Source organism: Geospiza fortis, unplaced genomic scaffold (genome assembly GCF_000277835.1).
Source record: "Geospiza fortis unplaced genomic scaffold, GeoFor_1.0 scaffold403, whole genome shotgun sequence".
In the NCBI taxonomy this organism is placed as follows: domain Eukaryota; kingdom Metazoa; phylum Chordata; class Aves; order Passeriformes; family Thraupidae; genus Geospiza; species Geospiza fortis.
Genome location: NW_005054336.1, coordinates 2,799,412 through 2,825,296, shown reverse-complemented (window position 1 = coordinate 2,825,296; position 25,885 = coordinate 2,799,412). Strand labels below are relative to the sequence as shown.

The window sequence follows — 25,885 nt, the reverse complement described above, 5'->3', positions numbered from 1 at the left end:
TACCTTCGCTTTTCTTCTAGGAACTTGACAAATTGAAGTTCTGTATTGAGAAAGAGTTTTGAGTGGGAGGCTCAATGAGATCAGTAGTCTCCAAAGTGGAGTGTGGGAATAAAATATTGAATACAATTTTTAAAATTACAAAATAAAATAATAAACAGGGTTAAAAATAAAACAGAAATTAAGAATATTATGATGCAATGTAAAAATATACTAGTACCGTGGAATATTTATGTGTATATAATTTATAAATTAATAAATATACATGTCTTGAGGTCCATGCTTAAAATATTTAAATGATGGGGTACATGGCAAAAAGGGTTTGGAGACTACTTAGCTAGATTGTCTGAAGGGGGCCCCTTGTTCCCAGCATTTCTGTAATACACATTGTGTTTTGGTAATAATTCCATAAAACAATGTTTTGTTTCTCCCATATTTATTTCCCATACCTGTATATAATCAACAAGAATGTAAAAACTACACATTCTGGTTTCTATCAGAAATTTTTTTAACACTAATAATATCTTGTATCAATCAGAAAACCTTTCAAACTGGAGCCAGTTTGCCATAATTTCTTCCTGAGAAGAACTATGTGGCAAACATGTTTGCACCCTTAGCTAAATGTTATGTTAACATAAAATACATTAAACACATCTGGACCTTAAAATACATGCAAGTAGATAAGATTTACTGATGAAATTAAAGAGTTCATGGAAGTTTTTTTTTTGTGATTACAAGTAATCTTACACACCCCCTCCTTAGATAGTACCACTTCTAGAGAGATCTTTTTGTCACAGCCCAGATTTTGTAAGGTGTGTCACAGTAAAGTGATTTTTTTTTAATACCAGATATAAACAACAGATGAAACTGTAATCAAATGAACAACTCCATTCTACTGTTCAGCAGAACAGAATACATGTTATAAACAAGCAGTGAAAAGAAATAAATCTTGTGACACTTCAGGTATTAGTGAACAAGCTTTTAATACAAAGCATTTTAGAGAAGAACTTTAAAGTGGTCTTAATATCTAAGATCCTAACTAGTACAAAACTATGATGGTTTTAGTAGTTTGAAGTTAAATTCTATATAAACTACTGCTTTCACTCAAGATATTCTTCAAAAGATGCCATAATATCTCTCTGCAGATTCACATCAATTATCCAAGCTGTCTGCAAGAAAGCAAACAAGTGTCTTTTCAGAGCAGTCAGACATTAATGGATACTATGCAGGTCAAATACTTAATGATTTAAGAGAAAACTATAAAGCATCTTCTCAAAAATGAATATCTTCTCTGTTATGACAAGTTTGAGTGTGTGTGTTGTTGAAGCACTCAGAAAAGAGCTCAAGGATGAAAGCTTCAGTTGAACTTACCTGAATCCAGTATGGTCTCACACTGGAACTTACATTCCATTTACAACACTAGGAATTTTAAAAAAATATTCAATCTAAAAAAGGTAGCAATTAGAAAACACCAATTACCGTCACCAATAAAACCAGTTAGTTTTAAAAAGGCTCAGGCCTTGTATTTCACACCAGAACAGTAGGACTAGCACTTTTGTTGACATGGAACACATTAAGGAGGATGGACAGCTTGCAACATTCAAGGTTTGAAATTATTTAGAGGGCAGGGACTCCTCTTCAGAATTTTTTTACCACACAATTATTCTAAACTTATGGGTGTACTAGGACCAAGCAGATAGTTTTTCATATGATGTTCCTTGAAGACATACTTTGAGTTTCCTATTGTATTTTCTGCATTAACTCTTCAGGTAGTAACTCTTCAATCATTCAGATAATTTGAAATAAGGACCTGATGTAATATTTGTTTATTCAAGTTGAAAAATAAAACAGTTTAAGCAAGAGTCAGAAACTTACTGCTTCCTTCCTCCTGCGTTCTTGTTCCATTTTTCTAGCCAAGTTACGGTCTTGATCAAGAATACGCTGTTGAGCTTCAGGCAGTTTACTCTTAGGTATTTCTTTTTCAAGCTCACAGTCTGTCACTGCCATGGCATCCAATCCTGTGCTTTCATGGCCCCTTTAAAGACAGGAGAAGAAATCAGTATAGGATAAAACTTCTTTTTTTTTTTTCATAACAACCTGATAGAATTCTGCAAATAATTTAAATCGGTGCCTAGCACTTAAAGTATGGGTCTCTTTCACATTGTTTCATGGCAATTTCCCTTCACAAGAGTTATGTGCACACAATTGTTGGGCTGTCGTAGGTTCATGCTTCCTGTGTCCCATTTCTAATCTGTATGCATGTGGGATTTATAGATATACTACACAAAATTTACATACACTTGCTTTGAAATTCTGTATTTTCAGCTATTTTCTTGGCCTGTGACGTTTTTTTCTACCTTCTTCCTTTTCAATTAGTTATTTGAGGTAGATTTCACTAACTTCTGAACCAGGAGTACTCTTAAGCCTCTCAAATGCTCTGATTATTAAAATAAAACAATCCAACCAATTGACTTTAATACAACTAGCAATGGGCAAGTGCTGGAGAATTTAGGAACCAGCTCTGATTTCTCTTTCACAGGGTGAAACAGGCAAGGGGAAAAAAGCAGACTACTGGAGAGGGGAATATTGCAAACAGTTTCCAAAAGGTGGCAAACAAACTCCAGGATATTACTGCAATGCAGTAATTAGTAGGCAGTCATTTATCCCACTCAGCATGGGCACAGACCTCAGGGCACTGCCTGAAACAGGAGCTGCAAACAGCCAGGGAAGCAGGGGCTTATTGAAGGTGCTTTTCTACAGCAATGCAAAGAATTCTGCTGTATGAGGTGATGCACACTGGAACCCCTGTATGGCTATGTTAACAACGTGCTTTTAAAGACTGGACTATCCTGTGTCCCCTTAGGAGAGCACTAAGATGAGGACATTCCTGGCTACAGGTGTAGGAAAATAGGACAAATGTGAACTCTGGTCATGAGTGCTCCAGGGCACCAAAACCTCTCACCTTAGTACCCAAACAAAAACCAAAGTCCCCTCCGCCCAAAAACAAAACAAAACCCAACCCCTTCCCCCCATCCCACAAAAAAAACCAACCAACCAAACAAACAAAAAAACTCAACAAAAAAAATCCAGAAGCAAACTAACAACTAACAGCAACAACAAAGGAAGAAATTACTGGGAAGTTTCTCTGACTGCTGAAGTAATACTGATTTGAAGAGAAAAAGCTGCTCTGTGCATTTTAGATGTGCAGTTTTGCTTAGCATGGTACAGCTCCCCAGTTTCATCTGAGATGTGGCAATTACCTAACCCAAACCCCTTGTTCCTGAATAACTAAGCCCTCCAGTATCATACAGGCAAAAACCAGAATGATACTTACACAGAAGTAGTTACAAATCTTTTGTTTTCTTGTGGAAGATTTTGCAGCTCCCTCTCAGCTTGCCCAAGAGACCTTTTTGACTCCTGCACTTGCCCACTCCTCTTTAGTACTGCATCCCTGAACTGATTGAAGCTCTCAGTAGATGCTTTTATTGGAGCTGGAAGCTTCATTGTTTTACAAAGGCTTACCCAGGAATCTACAGTCTTCAATTCTGTATCCTGAAGTTATCAGAAAAAGGAAAACACAGAAGAGGAAAAAAAAATACTCTGCAACTACTTTACCTGCTTAGTTCTTACATTAGCACAATGTTGTTTGACTAGGCCTGTTGGAAATATCTACACCAAAATATTCCTCCTTTGGCAGGATATTAGTGCACATACAGCAATCTGAGCAGATTTCAATGTGCTTTCTCATCAGCTTTGAGAGTCTTTGGCAATATCCCAACAAACGTTAGCATTTGTAGCTATTCTGACTATTTAAGTCTACCTCTCCACTTTTCATTTCAGAAAACATGAATTCACAAGGCTGAGTTCAGACAAGGTCTGTTGACAAGGTTTTAATACAGAAAACATCCATCTAATTTCTATACACAATCCTTACACAATCATAGTTTTATATTAGGCTTATGGGTTTTGTATGTTCCCCTGTGGCATTTGCTTCATAGCATATATCAGAATAAAAGCAGCATTCTTCAGAAATCCTCCTTCTAGTAGAAACATGTACTTATGAAGGAAATACGTATTTTTGGAATTGAATACAACGTGTTAGTTAATAGTTTTCTGAAACCTAAGTGCCTAAAGAAAAATCCTAGAAACATTTTAGTTCAACAGACGATATCGAAAACTTTTTAGGTCCAGAGGCTGACGTGATCTAGTATTAGTAATTTTGAATTAATGTTTTCAATTAGCTGATTACAAGAGGAGAATTTAGTAGATAAGAAAATCCCTCTGTCCTTCCAATTAAGATAACGTACTGTATGCCAGGACAGATTTTGCTCAACTGTCACAAATACCTTTAGTCATTAAAAGTGCTTTGTCTTATTTCAGAACAGGTTTTCCAATAGCACCAAGACTATATTCTACACTACTCTTATTTTTTTACTGGATCAGTAAGGGAAATCACACTAATAACTGGCTATCAGAACTAGATCAAGGAACACTAGTTCCTTGTTTAAATATTAAAACTAGATGAAACAAGCCATATTTAAATAAGGCAACATGGGCATATTGAATATATATGTGTGTGCATGTGTATATGTATCTTACATGCTTTAGCTTCTGCAATGAAGAGACTAATTTGTTTGGTTTTAACACTAAAAATGAGATAAATCTGTCCACATTATAACCATGACAAAGGTCTATTGTACTCTAAATACACTATTTGTAAAAGAACAGATTTTTAGAGAAGATCTAGGTCAGGGAGTTATTTGAGCTAGTAACTACATTCAGCCTCTTCTCAAATAGAACTTGAGCATCTCTTACCTTTCTTGGAAGGAGTTCAGACATTGGCTGTGGTATGTTTTTATCATTAGATTTAACATTGGGTGTACAATGACCTGATGGAAGAATGAAAAAAGACTTTTTGATCATGTTGATTTTACAGACTATTCTTTCTCAAATTTAAATGATAACACTTTAGTCTTTCAGGGAATTGACTTAAAAGCTTACACTGCAGTTTATTATTTGGTTCAGAATGACAGAGATTCCCCCAAATGTTTCCGAAGCTTAAGTTGAACTGGACCACTTCTCTCCACTTTTGGGCAGGAAAAAGTATAGCTAGCTCAACTACAGATGAGAAATTAACTCCTGGTTAATTCTAGGAGAGGTCCCAGCAGAATGCTTTAAAGGTTTGGTCAGGAAGGCTCAACACAGCACTTCACCACTTAGTCACTTCCTCCCCTTCCCACTCAGCCCTCTTTCCTTTTAATTCCAGCTTTAGGAGTACCTGATTGATCATGCAAACTCATTTCACCTAAAGCTCTCAGCCCTATTTACTTTTTTTTAAAAAGCAGATAGGTTAGCCATCAAGGGTTAGCCCTCACAGTTCCATGTGTAGTAGCCTACACATACACAAACACTTCATGCTGTTACTTCTTTATTATTTGAGGGGAAAAAAAAACCCAAGCACTATTTTCAAACCAGAGATAAACAACACATTTTATCTCATTCAGCAACAATCCTCTAGTGTAGTTTGAGATGTTTCATTATTTAGGTAAATGCTTAATAAAAAACTTCAGGTAATATGCTGACACTTTTTTTAATTATGCAAAGGATAAGTTTTTGAATGCTTGAATCCAGAATACTGGATTCAAAGTATCAAACCCTCAGTCAGTATGTCATTAAAGGGGTTTTCAGAAGAACCTCAGAGCCACAAAACTTTGTTAGCAAAAATCTTAGCTGAGGCCATGTACCAATTCCAGCTACATGTCTAAGCAAAAGGGGGCAGTAGATGTATGGCTTGATGTGTTAAGACCCTAAAATGAATAGAAATTCCTGGAGAATTAAATCTCCATTTTTAGTATTGCCTTAATACACTGCAACTGCTTAGCATTATTCTTTGCCAAAAATAAGAATTAATCAGTGAACAGGCTCTGCTTTTTAATTTCATCAAGTTTTCAGAAGCTTCTTCCCTCCCTCTATAGGTGTTCTAGAGGGCAAAGAGTAAAGGAGAAACCAAAACAATCATGTCTGGCAATACTGGACACACAGAGCATGGATGTTCAGTCAATTCTTCAGTTTGAAATATGTATGAAGTATAGAATGCAGCTTTCAGAGGGCCAGTGTTCTGGTAATAATTGCAAGTTTATTCCATAGTGAAAGTCTCTTTGACAGTGATTTGCTGTCAGATCCTTGTCACCAAGAGCCAAGGATAGTAACTCAAAATACACACAAAGTGCACTGGGAAAAGAGGTCCATGAAACTTCAGCAGAAGACATTTCAAAAGCCAGTGAAGTTCAACAGATTGAAACATCAATTCTCAGACTTCGCAGCTTATTGGTTTATGTATCCCTAGTGCCACATTCTGAAAGCTAAATTCTTAAATCAAAAAGTAATTTTCTGTATATATTTTAACACAGAACAGGAACCAAACATCAGTTTAATTTCACCTTTTTTTTTTGTTTTGTTTTTAAGCAGCAAATAAAAAAATGAAGAGCAAGGGAAAACTGCATACCCAACCATTATCCTGCAAACTGAATAATATACAAGGTATTCAGCTTGATATTTCTTTAAACTAGTTTCTTGAGCATTTTTAACTTTGCAACCCTCATAATGGCTACAGCTTTTATTATGACATTACATACTTTGTTCTTGACTTATGGATATTAAATCAGCAGTTCTCATGCTGGTCTTGTTTTGCAGTTTATTTGATTTGTCTAGATGTCTTGTTTGCTCAGCTTGTTTACTGCAGTCAGCACTGTCAACTTGGAAAATAGTGTTGGACACCTAGAAGAGACGCTAGACTTCAAAATACGTCCTTTATGTTACTTGTGTTTAGCATATGAGGATTCTTATTATACAGCATCAGGATTAAAGGTTTAGAAGCTTAGAGTAGTAAATTCTTGCAGCTCTAGCTTCTGTAAACACTAAGGAAGAAATAGATTTCACTCTTGTTATGGTAAACAAAGCAAGTTCATAAATCAAGACTTCAGATTTAGAATATGCACAGCTCAGCAATCCCAAGTGATGGAGTGGGTAGAGCATGAGAAACTGATACAAGATCTTTAACCCTTAACATAGTACAGCAGAATAAAGTTGTTGTAAAGGCAGCTGCTGCACTCTAGCTTGTGGCTCAGGGTGACTGTGATCTTCAGTGCAGTGGTATTTTTACTCTGTGCAAGATTACTCTGTGTAGTAATCCCTTGAACTAAGAACAGTGCTGCACAAAACTGAGTCAATTTGCATTACCTGCTACCTTGGACAGTGGACACCAATAGGAACGGGTGAGCTGCTTTTCATCCTTACTTGCAGGATACATTCTTGTACTCATAGATTCAAGAGGTAGTTTCTATCCATTGCCAAAAATTAAGCTATTACAGCCTGATTAAAGCAACTAAATTTTCAACCATGTTCAGAAGGATTATTAATCATCATAGGATGGAAGTGATCATGCTGCAGTAACATCAATAACTTCCTTTGCTCCACAGAGGCCCTTCTAACCAGCATACTCTCCAAGAACATATTAAGACAGAGCTCAACAGTCATTAAATATTTTACAACCTCAGCTAGACCCTGAAAGCCTCAGTTTCCACAGCTTTAGGAAAAGGTATGAAAAGCAACACACTTTCCCAGTAGAGCCTCCAGACCCTCAGTATTGCTGAGTTGGTGAAATTGATATTTCTGCAAAACCAAAACACATTATAATCTGCCTCTTTTGTAAAGCTTTTGGTTTACAGGGTGGACTTTTAACCTGTAAGTGTGCAAGGGTTACTTAAGTTCAAGCTATAGCCCTGAAAAGAAATAAAATAAGTTTTATAGTACACTGTAAATGTGATCAGCCAAACTTTCCTTTTGTGTTACAACCAATAGGCAATGAAGTAATACCCTGTTAAAGGATAAGAATCACTTTATTGCTGGGGTTTTAGAAAACTTTTGTTGTAAACCTTAAATGGCCTTCATCACATCAAATTCAAGCCTGAAGTATTATATTACATCTTATTTCAAGGGTAAGAACATGCTTTACAGATGCTGTTTGAAATTAATTAATTGGAGAGAAGCACGTATTCACCTCTGGAAAAACATTTCTGGAGTGGGTGACAGAAGACTGATTTATCTTTGGAGCACTCTGAGGAGTCTGCTGGTCTGGAGCATCACACAGAGCAGATACAGCTGAGATTTTACCTGAGAAAGAGGTAGGGTATGATTTTTCCCCTGTCATGTAAAATGCAATCCTACATCTCAAAATTAGGTCACTGTTTAGATCTGTGGAGTAAGTCAGTATTGAGATATATTCTATCCACGTGATGTAAGAGTTATTTTTAATTAGTTTTTAATTGATTTCTCAGTTAATCAGCTACCAGTTCATGCTGTCTTCTACCAAAATCTCAGAAGTGTCTAACATTATTAGACTTTTTTAAATGAGGGAGGGAAAATACCTCCCTGGATCAAGTTTCTAAGCAACTTCACGTATCTCATGTGTCTAGACAACAACACTCCGTTCAGAGGACCTGTGGCACCAAGCCTTCCATTCAGCTAGTAGGCATTTCAGACACGAACTTGGGTATTGGGCAGGGGTTCAAGCATCTAATCCTGCCTCAAGGTGTTCAACACTTCCTGTAACTGCAAGCTCATTAATTTCCATCTCATTGGAAGGAAGCATGAACACCTCCTGTTTTTAATACTACTTTGCCCCACCGCAAGTGACCCAGTAATCTGAAACCCCCTAGCCAATCCTCAGTGCTCCCATGCTTTAATTTACATCATGCTCTTTGGTAATCCATACCCTACAAGAACTTTTTCAGTTATCCATGTGCTAACCTTCAAAATTCCAAGATAAGCTTGTTTGGCAATACAGGCATCCTGACAACCCTTCTTTCCTCAGCAGTCAAATACAGGCATAAAGGTATTACCTGAGAGAGTCTGAGTGTTTTGTTCTGATGGATTTAGTGATCTACACTGAAGCATTTGCAGTGCACTGGGAGGTTGCTGCTGCAGTTCAGATGATCCATGAATTTGCAAGCTGCTAGTAAGGGAGGAGGGCTGTGCTTGCAGACCAGCATTGCAGGATGTCCTCTGTAAACAAAGTGGTATTCTCTATAAAAAGACTGCAGTCATTAATACAGCCAATTTTTTTTAATAGTTATTTGATTATCTTTTCCCATCACTACCTATTTCCACTGTTTATCATATTCAGTACCCCTTGTATTGTGATACTGCTCCATCATTTTCTAAGCATTTAGATGACAAAAAGCCATGAGGTAAAGTGCACTCACTGCCTTAGCCTGACAGGTACAGAAAACCCCTGAGAACAAAATGTAATGTGAGGATTTCAAGTATGATGTTTGTTGCTACTCAGAAGGTCAGTAAGAGGCTGTTACAACTGACCAAGCTGAAGCTCATTTCCTGGATCCTGTTTTCTCCAGTTTATTGCTGTCATTCTGTCACTGCAGAGGCTGAAGCTCTTAAGCAAAAAGAGGGTGTTGCATAATTCCTTCCCTGAATCCTTGCTTATGAAGATGCAGAAAGAGCAGCTGAATAATAAATTTGCAGCCTAGTTTCCTGTACTTTAAGGGAAAGTCAGTCTCTTGCAAGAAGAATGAAAGTTTGGCTGTGATTTTGCTTTGAAATTCAAGGTCTCTGTCTCTGGTAGCTTCAAGGGAAATTCTTAAAGGCAGCTAACCTTGACAAGAAATAACACCCACTGTATAATACAGAAATAGAGCAATTCAATGTAACAGGCATTAAGAATTATTTCTAGATAAAACTGCTGTTGGTTCCAATAATACCATAACAATAAGCAACATTAAAGTATCCTGAAAACAAGTGTACAATGTATTTATTTTCAAGTGTAGAGGTAAGAGTCTTAATAGATTAAAAAACATTACACTGTTTGTTAGGTCAATTCTATACTCAAAGATCCATTTGGAGACTATTTGCCCTTTTTGAGGGTGGGTGGGATACCTGGAGCATTCTGCCCTTCTTCATCAAACACATAATCACTACAATGATAATAAAAGATAAAAACCTCCCAGTATATCTGTTCCTATACAGATACATAAAGTATTTTTAAAAAAAGCTCATGGGACATCTTCATAACAATCAGTTCTACAGAAAAAATAGCATTCAAGCCATATTCGTTATTTCCTGAGGAAGTTGCATCATTTCTATTACCATTGTATGTTAAAAAATAACTTCAACAAAGTTATTTGTATAATAAATTTGTTATTTGTTTAAGGCAAAATCATTATATCCATTCCAGGACAGATTTACCTTAGATTTTTCCATAGAAGCTGGACAGTTCTGCCTGGCTCCAGTCTGTTTTGAACAGGTTTCTGTAACTGTAAATACAGTGAGGTGGGCAGAAAACGGGGATGGAAAAAAACCAAATCATTCGCATATGTTTCATTATTCACACATAGAAGGTGTGAGTTGCAGTTGTACCTAGAGTCAACCTCACAGTGAAAGGAACATTCTTATCTTGAATACTTTGACTTGAGCTTGATGTGTTTAGAGAACTTCTCCCAGATATAAAAAGAGACCACAGATTTCTGCAGGATCAAGGTCTCCATTGCCATTGTTTCGCTGTGTTTGCTCCCCCTCACACTGCAGAGGGTTGAGCATTCCTCTCACCCTGTACCTCATATGGAGATCTACACTGCAGACCTCCAGTTTGGCAGATATATTCTGTCCTAGAAAACTAAAGAGTTCTGTGTACAGAGAAACATCATTCAGTGTTCTGATGCTGTAATATCCTTTAAACAAACTTGAAACATTTTAAGCACCAGGGTGGATTTTGCTTCTACAGTTAATGCTGTAGGCACTTTTGTTGCTCAGGTCACCCTTCATGTGCAGACCAGAAGATGAAAATAAAGTGAATCACACTTTCAAAAAGAGATCAAAGCTACATGAGTAAGCTATAGCCCTATAGTCAAGTGTCCAGGTTAGATACAAAGACCTTTTGCTAGCTTATTTTGGTCCCTATAGATTTTCATTGGTAAGTTGAATGGATGTACTGGGGGTTTGGTTGTTTTGTGTTCCCTGGGATCACAGTATTAAGGCATTCATTTCATAGCATTGGAATTAAGCCTTCAAAATGGAGTGAACCAAACCTAAGATTACTAAAATCCCTGGTAAGCATGTGGAACAGTAGATGCTAAGAGAAGATATTTTGCCTACACAAACACAAAAATAAACTTTCTAACCTGATTCAGAGTCACTGCTATCTGAGGAGCTAGAATCACTGCTAGAGCTGCTGCCAGAATCTGAGGAGCTGCTGCTGCTGTCACTCAGTCTGCTTGGCCCAGTACTTGACTCAGCATTATTTTCAACTGCAGGAGAAAAAGAAAGAATTCAGAACAACCTACAATGGAGCATTCTTCCTATACAAGACTGTGATCAACCTTGTTAGGTCTGTTCTCCCATGCAGGAGTTCATTTTATTTCACTTCCTTGTCTACTATCCATTCAGTAGAGGACTTGAAAACAAAGACTTCCCTCTAGAGAGTAGAGAAGTGGGATTTACCAACAGCAAGCTACTTGAATGAATGAAATAACCGAGGAGAAGCTGTAATCACACAGTTTACAATTGTGAAGTAGATTAAAACAGTAGACATCAGACACAATTCAAGCAATTTTCCCCCATAAGCTTTCCTATGGTCAAGAGCCTGTTTGTGTCCACATTGCTGCTGCCAGACTTGCCTGCAGAGTTCTTTATCTACAGCTAGCTCTTCCTTCCCTAGCCATATGCACTCCCAAAATTGCCATCTTTTGCCACCTCCCCACCATCTGACTATTTTGCATCTGCAGTGTTGATTTAACTCAGCTTATAATGATTTTGGAGTCAAACCTTTTTCAAAGTTTTTTCTCTGTGGAAGCTTCAAAAATGAGAAGTTACAGGGATACCTGTTTCCCTGGACACAAGTCCAGATTTAGCTCTTGTAAACAAGCCAGATACCAGTTGTAAAGATTTCCTAGGCAGCTTCTTCACTGTCCTCACAACATATAGTTTATAATTGATTCCATCTCCTTAAGATTTTCTTTGTAGGATATTTTCAAGCCATTATGCATACCAGAAGGAAGACTTGACTGAGCTAATGCTGGATACAGATGTCCCTGTGTCTTCCAGAGCTGCTTCTATCATGTCAGCTGATTTTACATAGGAGCTAAGTAGATATCCAGTGGAGGGCAATAACAGCACTCACTATTTTAATGAGGAACAGCTTGACATATAATAGCAGCATCAGCTGCATTGATTCATTCTCAGCCCCTGATGAGAACCACCAGTAAGTGTACAGCTCAAGTATGCACTGAATTTCTGGCTTTGACCTTGAAATGCATTATTGCCTGAAAAACTGAATTTTTCTCCTAGGACACTTTCTTAAGTCTAAGATAACACAGCACACCTGTCACTGATATACCAGTTTTGTTAGCATGACACTGCCATATAACAAGTATTACTAGAATTAGTTATTCTTGTGTCTCTAAAGCACAGAAAGTTAATTGCAATCAAATAGATTGTGTGACCCTCCACACCCCACCATGTTTTCGTATATTAGCATAGGGGAATTGTTCAGTGTCCCTTAATTTGTGAAACTGTTACTGTCTTTGCTTGTAATGAAGTATTAGGTGCAGGAATATGGAAACTGTTTTAGACAGGATAATAACTGACCAAATTTGCTGCTGTGACTCCAGCTCAGTCAGCATAGAAAGAATCTTGAGACTATCAGTGGGAAACTTAAGACCCCACCTATTGTGAGGAAAAAAGCTCCAGATACCTAACAGGACTAAAGCCCAAGGGAAGAATTCCACTTTAAGCTATTTCCATTGCAAACAAATAAAAGTAAGTGCCACATTACTCTTGAAGCTCTCTCTCTTTGGGTTTAGTTGACCATTGACATCCAGTAGTCTCTTCTCTAACTCTTGTTTCCTCTCAAAATTAAGTTCTTCTTTTGACTTTGTTGGGTTTTTAGCTGCATGTGAAACAGAAGTTAACATGAAAGCAAACCAGAAAGCAAATGTAATGGGTTTTTAAAACATCATTTATGCTACATACCCTGCATTCTTTGTTTCTTTCTCAAACAGGTTGCTACGTATCTCTCTAGTTCTCTGAGTGTTGAAGCATTTAAAGTTTCAAAGTCTATTTCTATCTCATCAGGGTTAGAGTTCCTCAGTGCAGGTTCTCTTGACTGTATTATATGGACTACTTTCCCAAGCTTATCTCCAGGGAGTTTATTTATGTCCAAACTCAACTGTCGCTTTTCATCATAATTCATAGGTTTGGCACCATCTTCATCTTCTGACTTATGTGCCAACAAGACCTGCTGCATGGTTTTCTTTGATTGACTGCAGGAAAAAAGTGTACTGCAGTAACGGCAGTTTAAAATAATTTGACACCCACACAAGTTCCCCACACTTACATGTTTAAAGAGAGCTTTCTCTTAGATTTCTTAATGTATTTCGGATTTTTCTTCTTTTGAATCAAGCTTTTTATTTCAGCTTTTTCCTTGTCCTTTCTTTTCTCACTTTTAGCCTTCCCTTTTTTCTTTCCTGGTCTAGATAAGCATGCTTTGGTCAAAACCCACAACTGCTGGTGAAGAGCGTTAAGCTGTCAAAACCAAAAAGAAAACAAGAAAACCCACAGAATGTTGATAACCTTGGGCAATGTAGGAGGAACAATGAACTGGTCCTGAACATCACAGGAAATTAGTGGCAGCTGAATGGATATTAATAGGATGTCTGCTTTCCAAATGAGATTTATTTCCCAAACATTTTACATATTGTATCTCAGTCACAGATTATGCATCTAGAAGATGCAGGACTGTTTATTTTATGCAAACATTTCTAACAGCATGTGCCTTTTAGCATTCTGTCAGGAAAACATAAACACACCCCCCCACCTCCCCAAAAAACGAAAAAAAAAAAATCACTGCAGGGGTTTCCAACAGCCTCTCTAATTTCAGGGATTTGGGATGCACATAAATGCCTTATTAGGTTATATTTCTACAGCATTGCTGAATTAGGCAAGTGGGACTGGGCTCATGCATCTCATTTTGCAATATAAAGTGGCTAGTTGAGAAATGCTAAGAATTTCAGAGAAGAGCTTAACACAACTTTGTTTAAACCTCAGGAATTAGAAGATGGTCAGATGATGAGATTAGAAATCACTGAAATACCTTGCTACTGTAAAGGCTGGCTTGTACACTTGTGTTCATCCTTCTGCCTACATTCATAAATTGATGATACTAATCTGACAAGGACTGAAAACTGTCCCTCTTTCACTAACAGAACAAATGCTAATTTTCCCCAGAGTTTATAGATACAGCAGCAACAGGTTAAAAATTATGTTCAAGCAGAAGTAACACCCATCCCACTCCTAATATGAAGCATGGCTTTGCTTTGCTGGTTAGCATGAGATACGTTCTTTTCTCTCTCAAACTGAGCTTTCTGAAGAAGAAATTAACAACTTGCTTTTGTATGGCTCAAAAGAGACTGAGGGAAGGAACAATCCTTTCTGACCATGTGAAAGAAATGACCCTGTTGGAAGAATATGCCACTAAGCTACATGTGGAGTGCCTGGAGGCTCTCATACCACAGGAACATGCTTTTATTTTTTAAGAAGTTTGAGATTCCTCTGAAGAAGTGGTAGGCAAGAGTAGTAGAAATGTTGCTCATTTGGTATTTGTTGAGGTGCTATTCACTTAACATTTGGCAGTGCTTCCAAATGGGACTAAAGTTCTGTATTAAAAATACAAGTTAATAGAACCTTTTAAAAACTGATTTTTGTTGCTAAATCTTGGAATAGACCATTGAAAGTGACATTACTAGAGAGATCTTAAGTCACATACAATAAGTAATAATGCTTACTTGCTCCTGAAGCTTTTTGAGGTTCACTTTTCTCTCCTCTTCAGAATCTTCAGATGATTTTTCTTCTGAAGAGTTATCATTACTGCTTTCACTGGAATAAGCTTCTGTCATTTCTCTCACAGGCTGTGGCAGATGATCACTCGCAACAGGTTCATCAGGAATTTTAGCAAAGTGCATTTCAAAAACATCCTGAAGAGTTAGGTTTGGGAACAGCATATTTTTCAGATTTCTGAAAGTGTTATGCAGCTACTACTTGCAGAACTACTCAGCAACACAGTAGTTCAGTAATATTAGTAGATTCTACATCAGGGCATGAGATGAACTATTCTTTTTCAAGTCTGACTTAAAAGATAACTCACCTGAAGTTTTCTTGCCATAGCAACTATTTCATGGTCTGAAGAATTACGCTTGTAGCAGTTCATGAACATTAATCTAACATCTGTAGCAAATTCTTGTATATCATTATATTCCAAGTTATCCATTTTCTTCTAGAGGAAAAGAAAATTAAAGGCACACTTAGTATACAGTATCTCCATGAACTAGCAGAAAGAAAGGAGGAACAAGAATTTTAACATATATTCAGGTTCAACAAGACAGTAAATATTATAAAAAATGTTATGGAAATACCTGCATCTCATTTCAACATTGTCTCTTTAATGAAGTAAGAGGTTTTTTTTCCTCTTTTAAGCAGATTTAATTGTAATTGCTGAAAGACTTTGTAGTACTAGTTTCAGCACTTGGTCAAGACAAAAATGTTTGGGTGGTTTTATTTGATTCTGAACTCAGCATCTATTTTTGATTCTATGCATGGTATTTACACAAAGCTTATTCCATTATAGCTGGAGTCAAACAAATGGACTAGAAACCGGGAAATAACCTTTGTATTGTGCAAGTCAGCTTTCAAGATAATTCAGTAAGCTATTAAAATTGAACATTCCCCAAAAAGTGGAGCTTAACTGGGCTAAATATTTTACCCCATACAAATACACTCAGCATCCACAGAGAGCTGTCCACATATCTCCATCTAGAATGGTTGCTTCTCACTAAAAAGGTGAAATGTGTTACGTAAACATCTAGTGCAGAAGTTCTAGGGCACTTCAAAAACATTGAGATTGAGGGAAAAGGAATTGACAGAATTTCATATTGTTTTATAGGGCACTAACAACAGCACTGTGTGTACAGACAAATATTTAACATGTGGCATGCTTAGAAGGGCTTAATGGAGATCACAATTCCCTCACTACTTATATTAGCTTTTTCAGCAGTTAGGTAGATTAGCCATTGTGTGTCACAACGAGACTCAGAAGACTTTCTTTAGTGACTGGCTAAATTTGAGAAACAGAAATGCATCTGGTTTCTAGGCCTGTTGTGTCTTTCATAGAAAAAGCAGCTTTCATGGCACCTTTTCAGCTAACACATTTAAAACCTTATAATTACACAAATAGCCTAATTTCCCCAGAAACATACTTACTTTAATGGTGCCCAGGTCTGTAGGATATTTGGCAATGGCTTGGTTGACCCCAGTGGAGAAAGGTGCTGCATCTACAGGTTTTATGAAAGGCCATGCATATGCTGCATGTTTCTTTGAAAACATTTCTTTAAGTATTGCATTACAATGTTTTAGTTGTCCTGACAAGTCAATCTTTTTAACAATTCCAGGTGGCTGTTGAGAATCTGAGAAGGATCTCTTCAGAAATTTATTTGTTACCATACATTCATTTTCACCTCTACATGCTTTAACAGCTTTTCGTTCATTAAGCATTGCAGAAGATTGAGCACTTGCTGTGACTATTGAAGTAGTAGGAGTTGTAGTGTCAGCCTTCCTTTTCACACCTTTTTTTGCCTAAGAAAAAATATACAAGTGTCCAGAACAGGAAGAGAATGGTCAGTTTTAGAAAATTCTTTTGTGTGGGTAGCCCAAAAAAAGTGTCAGAACTTGTACAGCTATTGAAGTCAGAGCAGAATTCTGTAAATCCACAAGCTTAGACAAAAAACCAACAAGGTATTCCAAGACTAGCACACCAAGCTCCATCTTAAATGTAAAGGAAAGAAGTAGATGTACTGCAGGCCAGGCTGTGGTCAGATTTTAGCCATTTGTGAAGATTCCAGGAAGCTGGCAGGTTATGAAATTACCTGCAAGTTGACAGTCACAGGAAGGGGGTAAACTACTGCAATTTAATTTAGGCCTGGTTGAGGGCCTTATGTAAATGGTTTATCTCTTTTTTTCTTTAAGTTGTGTAGTATTTGGTTTGAAAGCCATATAATGCATGCTTCAACATCAGTGTTCAGACTCCATGTGAGTGAGGTGTAAATATACACTATAGGGGAGGCTGGCAAAAGTGCCTATTCCTCATTGGAAGAGCACAACCAAAACTAAGTCAATACAGGAATTTTTTCAGATGTTCACATACAACTCAGATTGAAGTAACAAGAATTTGCTTTGTGAGCTACAAACACCACCTCCCAGGCCAGTTACACAGTGTTTAAGCAAACGTGCTAATTTTTGAAGAAACAAGTATTTGATTTACATAGAAAAGCATGAGAAATTATTAAATAGAACTTAGATATTTATTTTAGTAGTTTAAAACCAATTATTCTCAAGGTGAAGTCTGCAGAAGTATATATAGTAATACACTTCAAGAATGATCATCTTAATTTTTTTCTTTGAGAACAACATTTTAAAATCACATTTATAAGAAATGATGTACCAAGCAATCATCCCAATTTCCATTTAACTTCTAGAATTAGTACTGGCCCAGGTATTTAGCAGAGACATTGAAGATCTAATAGAGATCTCTTACTATCTTGTATCATAACAAAAGTTTCAAAAACATACAGTTTTTGAAACAGTTTCAAAAGCAATAAACATGGCTCCTATGCTTTTGCCATAAGTGCCTGAAGGAGCAATTTCAATATCTTTCTTTCTGAAAGTTATTTGAGGAAACTTACTTTTGTTATAGGGACTGCAGCTGGCATTAAAGCAGTCAGCTGGGCTGCAGACAAAGGAGCCAGTGTAACCTGCTGTCGCTCTTGAGTCATCACTGGAGGCCGCTCACTGCTTTCAGCTTGCTTCTCATTTGTGCTTTGTTCATTTGAAATCCCAGGGTTGGGCTGCCATGTTTCTGGTTATTTTAATACAGGAAATTTTAGAAGTCTTAAATGTTGCACTTAATTTCTTTCATGGTCAAATTGACCAGCTGTCCACCTAACCACTAGCCTATACAGGAATGCTATAAATAAATGCAAACCAGAGTGTTTGTTAGTTACAGCAACATTGGTATCCTCCTCTGCTCACACCATTAGTGCCTCAGCTAGAATATCATGCGAAGTTACACCTTACTTGGCTTCAAGAAAGTGTGGGTTGACTTCAGACCAAAAATTAAAGAGGCATCATACTACATTCTGTATATTGTAAAAATGTGATACTTTCTTGCCAGGGAAAGTATCAAGTTGTTTTCTACAAACACAAAGACCAAGCAGCAAAGAGTGCAGACTCCATCATGTAGGTTCATGTTTCCTAAGCATAGTTAATACCTGCATATATTGCTTAGCAGCATTACAGATCTCCACTGCTGAGATCTGAGAACAATTTAGACCAATGTTTTTCTGTATTTGCTTTGGCTGATTAGATTATTCATGTCTTTTTCAGCTGTTACTCTGTTTACTTCCCACAGATGTTCACACCTATTAGTTTATATAACACAATGCTGAGCAGCATGACAGTCACTGAATTGGAAGTCAGTTCTTTTTCTAAAAAAAGGAACTTTTTTAATTAAAAAAAAAATTCTAAAGCCTTATAGCAGTATTGTTATTTGTCTGATTGTTCTGGAAAGAGTAGAAAACACCCAAACTGTTCCAGGGTTGAGTTGTGACAAATAAGATACCCTGTTTCCAATTCTGCTTGCTTAATATATTATAAATTCAGCATATAATACAGGCCTTACCTTCTGCCTTCTTTCCTTTTCTCTTTCCTTTCTTGAGACTCACTGGTCGTTCTTCTGGTGGCATATGGGCTATTTTCTGCATAAAGACTTTTTCTAGTTCTTCAGCCATAAGCACAATGTCATCACCTGGCTGCAAAATATGGTCAATACCATTCAGTAAAGGAGAGGCTGCAGTAAAGGGAGCTATCTCATGAAACAACCAGGCTAGAGAGTCCTGCCCCAACAGATTAAAAAACGCCACCAGTACCAGAGAGGTCTTTAAATCATTGCTATCCCTGCTCCTGCAACTCACTTTAAAGGAAATTACTTCACTATTGAAATACTCTCTCACTGTCCCATTGAAAATTCTTCTTTACCTCTGCATGCTTCTACGGCAAAAGCCCAAGGGGACAGATCTGCAACTCCCTTATTACCCCTGTGTTCTGAAGAAGCTGTTGAAGCTCAATGATACCAAGACATAGCCAACAAATATCCAAGAACAGGGAGATGATCATACTTCATTAGGTTGAACTTGTTGAAGGAACAGAGCATGGCTCAGGGTTGCTAGCCTTGGACTTGTACAGCAGTGACATAGTGCTTGCTGTTCATGAGCTCTGCAGCTAAACCCCAGAGATTTTGGATGTGGAGTCCTTGTGCACTTAGTTGCTGGAACAGCAAGCAAGACTTCACTTATGTGTCCTCAGTCAATCCCCAATTAAAAAACCTCCCCAACACTTCAGAGAAAATAGTTTCAAAACAATAATGAAATGTCAGTTAACTTACTGCGTGTTCTAATAACCATGTGCTTGTTTTAGACTTGTTTGTATCATTCAACAGAACCAGTTACTGGTAAGAGTTGGTGTTCCACATACCTTGTTGTACATGTAGCAGTTCCAGAACATAGTTTTAAAGTCTTCAATACATTCTGCAGCTTTTGTGTAGTAATTGTGTTCCAGTCGCTTTTTTATGGTGCCTAAGTCCATAGGTTTTTTTATGATAGTGTAATAATCCTGTGGTATTGAAAGAATAAGTCACCAAACATATCTTAATATTAGGACATGAAGATTTTGACACATTTAGTTATGAAAGCTAATTTGCAAGAGAGAATTGCATTATATTAGAAGCAGTATTTGATTTAAAGGAAAACCTTCCCCTATAGTCTTAGGTACCAAAAATGTAGGTGTTCAGGAAATCTTCACCTTATATTTTGTCCTTGTTCTTCCACGTAACATATATCATTCAAAGTCCCAAAGAATATTTATTTCAAGAGGCTCCAGAGCTCTACTGGTAGTAGTACTTATTAAAAGTATATGCACTCCTCATTTGTTGTCTCAAAGCCATTTACACAAAGCAGCACTCCAGTTTATAGAGCAGAGGAAAAAGAAGCCAAACTTCAACAAAGTCTCAGTCACTAACAAAAAGAAGCTGCCAAGTTTTCACAATTGCTGTCGAAATACTTTCTGGCAGCATTTCTCTAGAAAGAAAACACTTTTCTTGTAGACTTGGATTAATGACAGCAGTTCAATAGCAAAAATAGTCTTCCATAAACTGTTGCATTAGAAAAAATATTTTTAACATTAATAGACATAATTAACATATTAATACTTCAGTTCCAAAATGGTTCTTACAGGCAGATTCAGTGCTGCTGCATCTACAGGCTGGTGAAACGGCCAGGAAAAGTTGTGTCTCCACAAGGCTCTCATGACCACCCTCTGTAAGTACTGAAGTTGGTTTGTTTGACATCCACTACTTTTGTTATTTATGTACTCTGGTGGAGGAGGGTTCATAATAACGGCACAGTGCTGACTTTGAACAGACATCTTTAGGGAATTTGTACATCCACTTGTTCAAAGATCATTACACATTTAACCTGAAGGGAACAAAACAGAAGCATTCAGTGAAGATATCTAAATTTAATGCTGCTTACCTGCTCACTTCTGTTTGTAGAACATCCATACTGTAACTACAGGCATGCTTTTGTGTTCTGAGCAAGACATTGGTGTTAAAGTGCTTATTTGGACATACCTAGAGTCTAGAGATGCATACTAGCTTTCTCCTAAAAAAATCTGATAGCCTGCTTTTCCTAATAGAAGGAAGTATTGCATGAGGAGTGAAAAAGGTGATAATAAGATAGATAGCTACTGTAACCAGCTAGAACAGTGCATATGGCCCACTCTTACAACAGCTGTAGCATCCCAGCCAGTATTGCTGATTACACATCTTATCTTTTCATTTGTTTATTTCAGCATTCAAAGCATACCTCTTCTGAGCTCCTGAAGCCTACACCTTAGCTAATAAGAGTGAATACTATTTGCACCACCACATATCATTAACTAAGTGCAAATTCTTTCACCAAAATATCTATCTTAGAAGGGAAAGATCCAGACACATACAGGATCTGCCTCTCCTATAACCGGCCAGCATTTAAAGAAAAGTTCTGAGGTAGTTTTAAGTGCCTCACAACTCAGCCAAGTCCATCATACACTATTTTCAACTATTAGGATACACTATCATTTTTTCCTGCTTTTTTCTGCCAAAAAACCCACACTAGATGATACCAAGTGCAAGCTGTTCACCTTCCCCATCCAAAGCTCTAAGGCTAGAAATGGAAGGCAGGAGCAAAAGAGTACAGTTTAAACTTAGCAAAAAAATCTTATAGCAACAAGCAGATAAATAACAACATTTAATACTTAAGTAAGAACACATAACATCTAATCTCTTGAACATTTTGTAAATTAGTACAGTAGAGCCTAGAATAAAAGGCATCAAGAGTGCCAAGGAAACCAAGAGACTGAAGTTTTGTGTACATAACAATGTCTTAGGCTTAGATGCTTAACTTTTAAAACCTTAATTTATGCTGTGAAAACTACCTTTCCTGCTTACAAGAGAGCTAAGCCTGCGCCTTCTAAAGACAGACACAAGTCTGTGTTTTCAGTCCCTCCTTTACTTCCTCCCTCTCCATCTCCCCAGTCACAGAAGACTTCCCTATCTTAAAATAAAACTTATGTTTGCATACTAAAGCAAAAGTGTGATCAGATTCCAACCAGGTAAGTGTTTTGATATTTTTCAAACCACCCCTTCCCAGCCCCATGTGTCCTTGAGCTGCTGAGTCAGGTCCCAAAGGCCAAGTAGTCTTTAAAAGAGAAGCCTTGAGTGTTTTCTTAAGACCCAGTTTGAAGATTCTAGCTAACCTGATAGAAGTGTGTTTTTAGTTTAAGAGTAAAAAGCAAATAGCTTACAATGAATTACATTGCTAGAGAAGCCAAGACTTTTGGCAAAATATCACATCTTGTGAGAATCAATTTTTTTCCTTTTTTCTCAGTAAGAAGAGATTATACACTATTAGTGAGTGCTCTCTGAAAGCATGCATTAAAGCTTCCTCTTGTTTTAGCTCTGTTTTAGTATAAAACCTGTCTACATAATATACTGTACAAGAACAGCAGCTTGGAGAAATATTAATATACCACATACAGAACAAAGGCAGAGAGTGTACCAGGTTCTACACACTAAGAACATTTCATTCTTTGAAGCCTTTTTAACAAATTTTGTTTAGGTGACTGCCAATAATCACACTGAACATTCATAAATAATATTGGAACCTCCCTTAGGTCATTATATTAAGGCTTCACAAAACAGAGCACAGCCTTCTTAGTGCAAGTAGCACCATCTCTTCTTTCAAAAGGACAGCTGTTTCCATAAAGACACCCAGAAAACAGCATTTCCATATGTTTAGGATCTCTCTTGGGATACATCAAACAAACCTTCATTTTAAAGACAATCCATATAAATATTAGGTGTTGAGAAAACACTTACACAGTTATTACCATAACCAACACCAACCACTTTTGAGCAACTCAAACCTAAACTTCCACCCTCAAATCAGATCAGTCACCTTTTTTACCTTAATTTTAGGGAAAGCCACAACTCACTTCCTCCCCTTCCCAAAGACGAAGGAAGAAGAGAGCTTTAGAAGGCAGACAGAGAAGTCTTTATAACCTACTCACACCCTCATCTTATTCTCTAACAATAGCTCCATCAAACACCTGCAAACCCAACTAAGCCTGCCCTATCAATGGTTCTCATTGGGAAGCCATCAGCATAGAATAGGAACAGCTTCTAAGGGCTAAAGCACACCAGCTGGTTATTGGGGCCACATCTGCTCTCTTGGTAGCCAATAAGACAGAGTAGAGGGACACAAGAAGGGGAGTATATAGATGAATTTTGATTTGATCTTCTTACTTTAACTTCTAAGTCTTAAATTTGACATGATGGAAATGTTTGTATTTTATCAATTATCGTGGGTCATGGTTTAAGAAGATTGCATAAATAGTATGTCTGGATAGGAGTGGTACAGTATTCATAGTTTCCTTCACCCCACAGATTAATTAGTTAAATTAAAACCCAAATCTATTTAGTAAGTGCACAGAAGTATAAAAATGAGGACCAGGTTGTTTTATAATAAATTTAATTTGTTGTCATTAAAACCACAAATACTTGGAATTTAGCCAGCTTATTTTGAATTTTGGTTATTGATTAAGCATTTGTTTTTCTCAGTGCACCTAAAAAGATTCATTCCCAGCATGCTTTAGTACAAGGCAGGTCTGCAAAATCAGATTTCTGTTTGATTTCTTGTACTATTCACATTTATGCCCCAACTTGGGATCGAAACCTGCTTGGATTCTCATCATGAAAGTAATTAATCTGCATTCTTTTTTTATTTCCCTTTTTTTTTTCACCAAGATGTCCTAGCAACTTTGAAATTGTTGCTTTAAGACTGCTGCATCACCCCCACAAACACATGAAACACAAATAAAATTGAAACCCGGTGATTGAAAACTTTGATTTGTTTTAATTTGTAAGAGTTGTATTTCCCAAAAGTGTTCACTTTCAGCATGTTAAAATTAGTGAGAGCATTTAAAGCAGTGCTTCACCTAGTGAATGCTGTATGACAGGACCCCTAACTATGCAAACAGCAAATACCAGAACCACGGGAAACAGAGTAACAGGAACTGAAGCTCCCCACAAATAAAACATGATTACAGGAGTCAGCTTTGCATCACATGAAGACATAGAAATTGAAGTTAATTGCTACTGCTTTAGGTCTAGGCCAAATATGGCTCTGGATAGCACCCTGAATTTGGAATAACCCTACTAACTTCAATAGAGTTGCCTTAGGTTTTCATCAGGGTAAATGATAGCAAAATAGCAAAATGTCATTTCCTTGTGCTGTTTAAGTCACTGTATCATTTTCCTAGATATTTGTAACTTTGTTCATCTGTGACTCTATGGGGCAGAGTACCCATGAAAGTTGTAAAGGCACGTACAGGAAATGACAGTGAAAAAAATTTATCCATTCCAGAAAGTTGCACTATTCCTGCTTGCTTTCTCACCCATTAGATTGTTCTCACACCCAGAGAAATCTCACACTTCATTCACTCAGCCTTCAGCTAGTGTCTACCCATGGGGCTATTGCAGAATGATGCCTGACTGGGGAAATATTACATCATCACCTGGTGCAGCTGGCAACTATCTATTTCTCTCTCTGAAAATTTCTAAACTCTTTCATTGCAATTGAGTCAATAATTTCTGACATTGAGCTGGTGAGATGCTCCCTGCACCCGTGCTGTGGCTCTGTAAACAAGCAGCCTCCTCTTCCTTGCTGTCCCTTCTGGCACTCCAGCTTCTCACGCAAAACAAACGTGTCCCTCCACCTGCTCTGCTCCTGCCTGGCCTCCTTGTTCATTGCATTAGTATCTGCTTACTCCTTGGACCTTCTTCCAAAAAGATTTTTCTTTTCCCATAGTTCCTTATTAATTACCTCCTCAAAAATAATTTTACTGTGGTCAGGCCTTCATTTTTGATGGCCAGCTTGTTTCTGTGCTTTCAGAGATCATAACTGATGTGGATGTGGGGGCTGCTCTGCTCTGAAAGGGAGGTATCCTGTGAAAATTTCCATTCCTCTGTAAACTGAGCAGGAAATAAGCCCTCAGTTACTAGGCTTCTCTGTATAGCACTTTGATGCATTATTTTGAAAAGTTCAAGTATATGTCAGTTCTTTGTCCCATCCCATGACCTTTGGCCATCTTACAGAGAGAATGGGGAAAAAATTTCAAACTCCTCTGATGTGGAAAAGGGAACTCTTTTTATTGTGTATAAAATTAGCAGGATGAAATTCTCAGCATGCTTTTCACAACCAAAGATTTAAATAGCTTGCCAAGGGAAAATGACTGGCTTGTTCAGTATATTTTTGTACTCCCCAGGATGTTGATACTCAATATCAGCACTAAATTTGTGGTTATTAGAACTAACTAGGGTGCAAAGAACAGACACAAAATAGTTTACTAAATCTGATTTTCACATTTTTATTTTCCTTCATGTGATGCCTTTTTTATATATTTCAGGAAATAAGCTGTTCTTTTTTTTCTAAGAAGTCCTCTAATGTTTTCCTAAAGCATTTAAACAGTACATAATAAAATCCTATGTGTTTAGCCATAAATCAGGGATCTTGTTGCTGTCATATGATTGAATCCAAAGAATGTGAGTGGCCCTTCCATGTGTATCAAAGTTTGGGTTCTCCCCATGCTGTCAAGCTCTCCTTGTGCTGTATGAGAAACTGAGTGTGGAAAAGATACATCCACAGCCTTGTCTGCTCACTGAATTTAATTTGTTGAAGTAATGTTCTTAGAGTTGTTTGAGTCCCTGAGAAAACAATCTTTTTCTGAGCATAATATGAATTTTTAAAACCTCTTCAGTGGTGGCTTTGTGCAAGCTGACGTGGCTCTATATTACAGCTGGCTAGGGTAGCGTACATGTTATTAATTACTGTGCCTCAGCTGAAACCTAAGAACTTTTTGAACAGCTTTGACACAGTTGCAAACTATTATGTGTTCATACCCTTCATGATCTAAGCTAACCCAAAGTAGATCTGACTAAAATGAATTTCAGCAGTCATTTCCATGAATAAAATTGGCTTGAAATGCAAAAGTTGAGTTGATAATTGAGTAGTTACATCCCCAAGCTATGTGCTTGATTTCTCTGTGAGAGATTATACCCTTGCAGAAGAATTGCATAAATTTATACTTTCATGAGCTCTTATCCTTTCAAATCCCAAAT

The 25,885-nt window shown here is 37.3% G+C and overlaps 1 protein-coding gene across 1 annotated transcript; it reads right to left on the bottom strand.

Moving 5' to 3' along the window:
* Positions 1 to 1,019: 1,019 nt before the first annotated feature.
* Positions 1,020 to 22,753, bottom strand: BRDT (bromodomain testis associated). Its single transcript, XM_031057900.1, has 20 exons — positions 22,674 to 22,753; positions 20,401 to 20,642; positions 19,645 to 19,782; positions 18,794 to 18,923; positions 17,799 to 17,971; positions 16,321 to 16,692; positions 15,209 to 15,337; positions 14,850 to 15,038; positions 13,403 to 13,590; positions 13,039 to 13,328; positions 12,842 to 12,955; positions 11,190 to 11,315; positions 10,258 to 10,325; positions 8,898 to 9,060; positions 8,057 to 8,169; positions 6,633 to 6,774; positions 4,813 to 4,886; positions 3,332 to 3,549; positions 1,873 to 2,032; positions 1,020 to 1,166 (listed from the first exon to the last, which is right to left on the bottom strand). The coding sequence occupies exons 2-20, from the start codon at positions 20,590 to 20,592 to the stop codon at positions 1,098 to 1,100; spliced, it is 3,048 nt and encodes a 1,015-aa protein (XP_030913760.1). The 5' UTR covers positions 20,593 to 20,642; positions 22,674 to 22,753; the 3' UTR covers positions 1,020 to 1,097.
* Between the last annotated feature and the right edge of the window lie 3,132 nt (positions 22,754 to 25,885).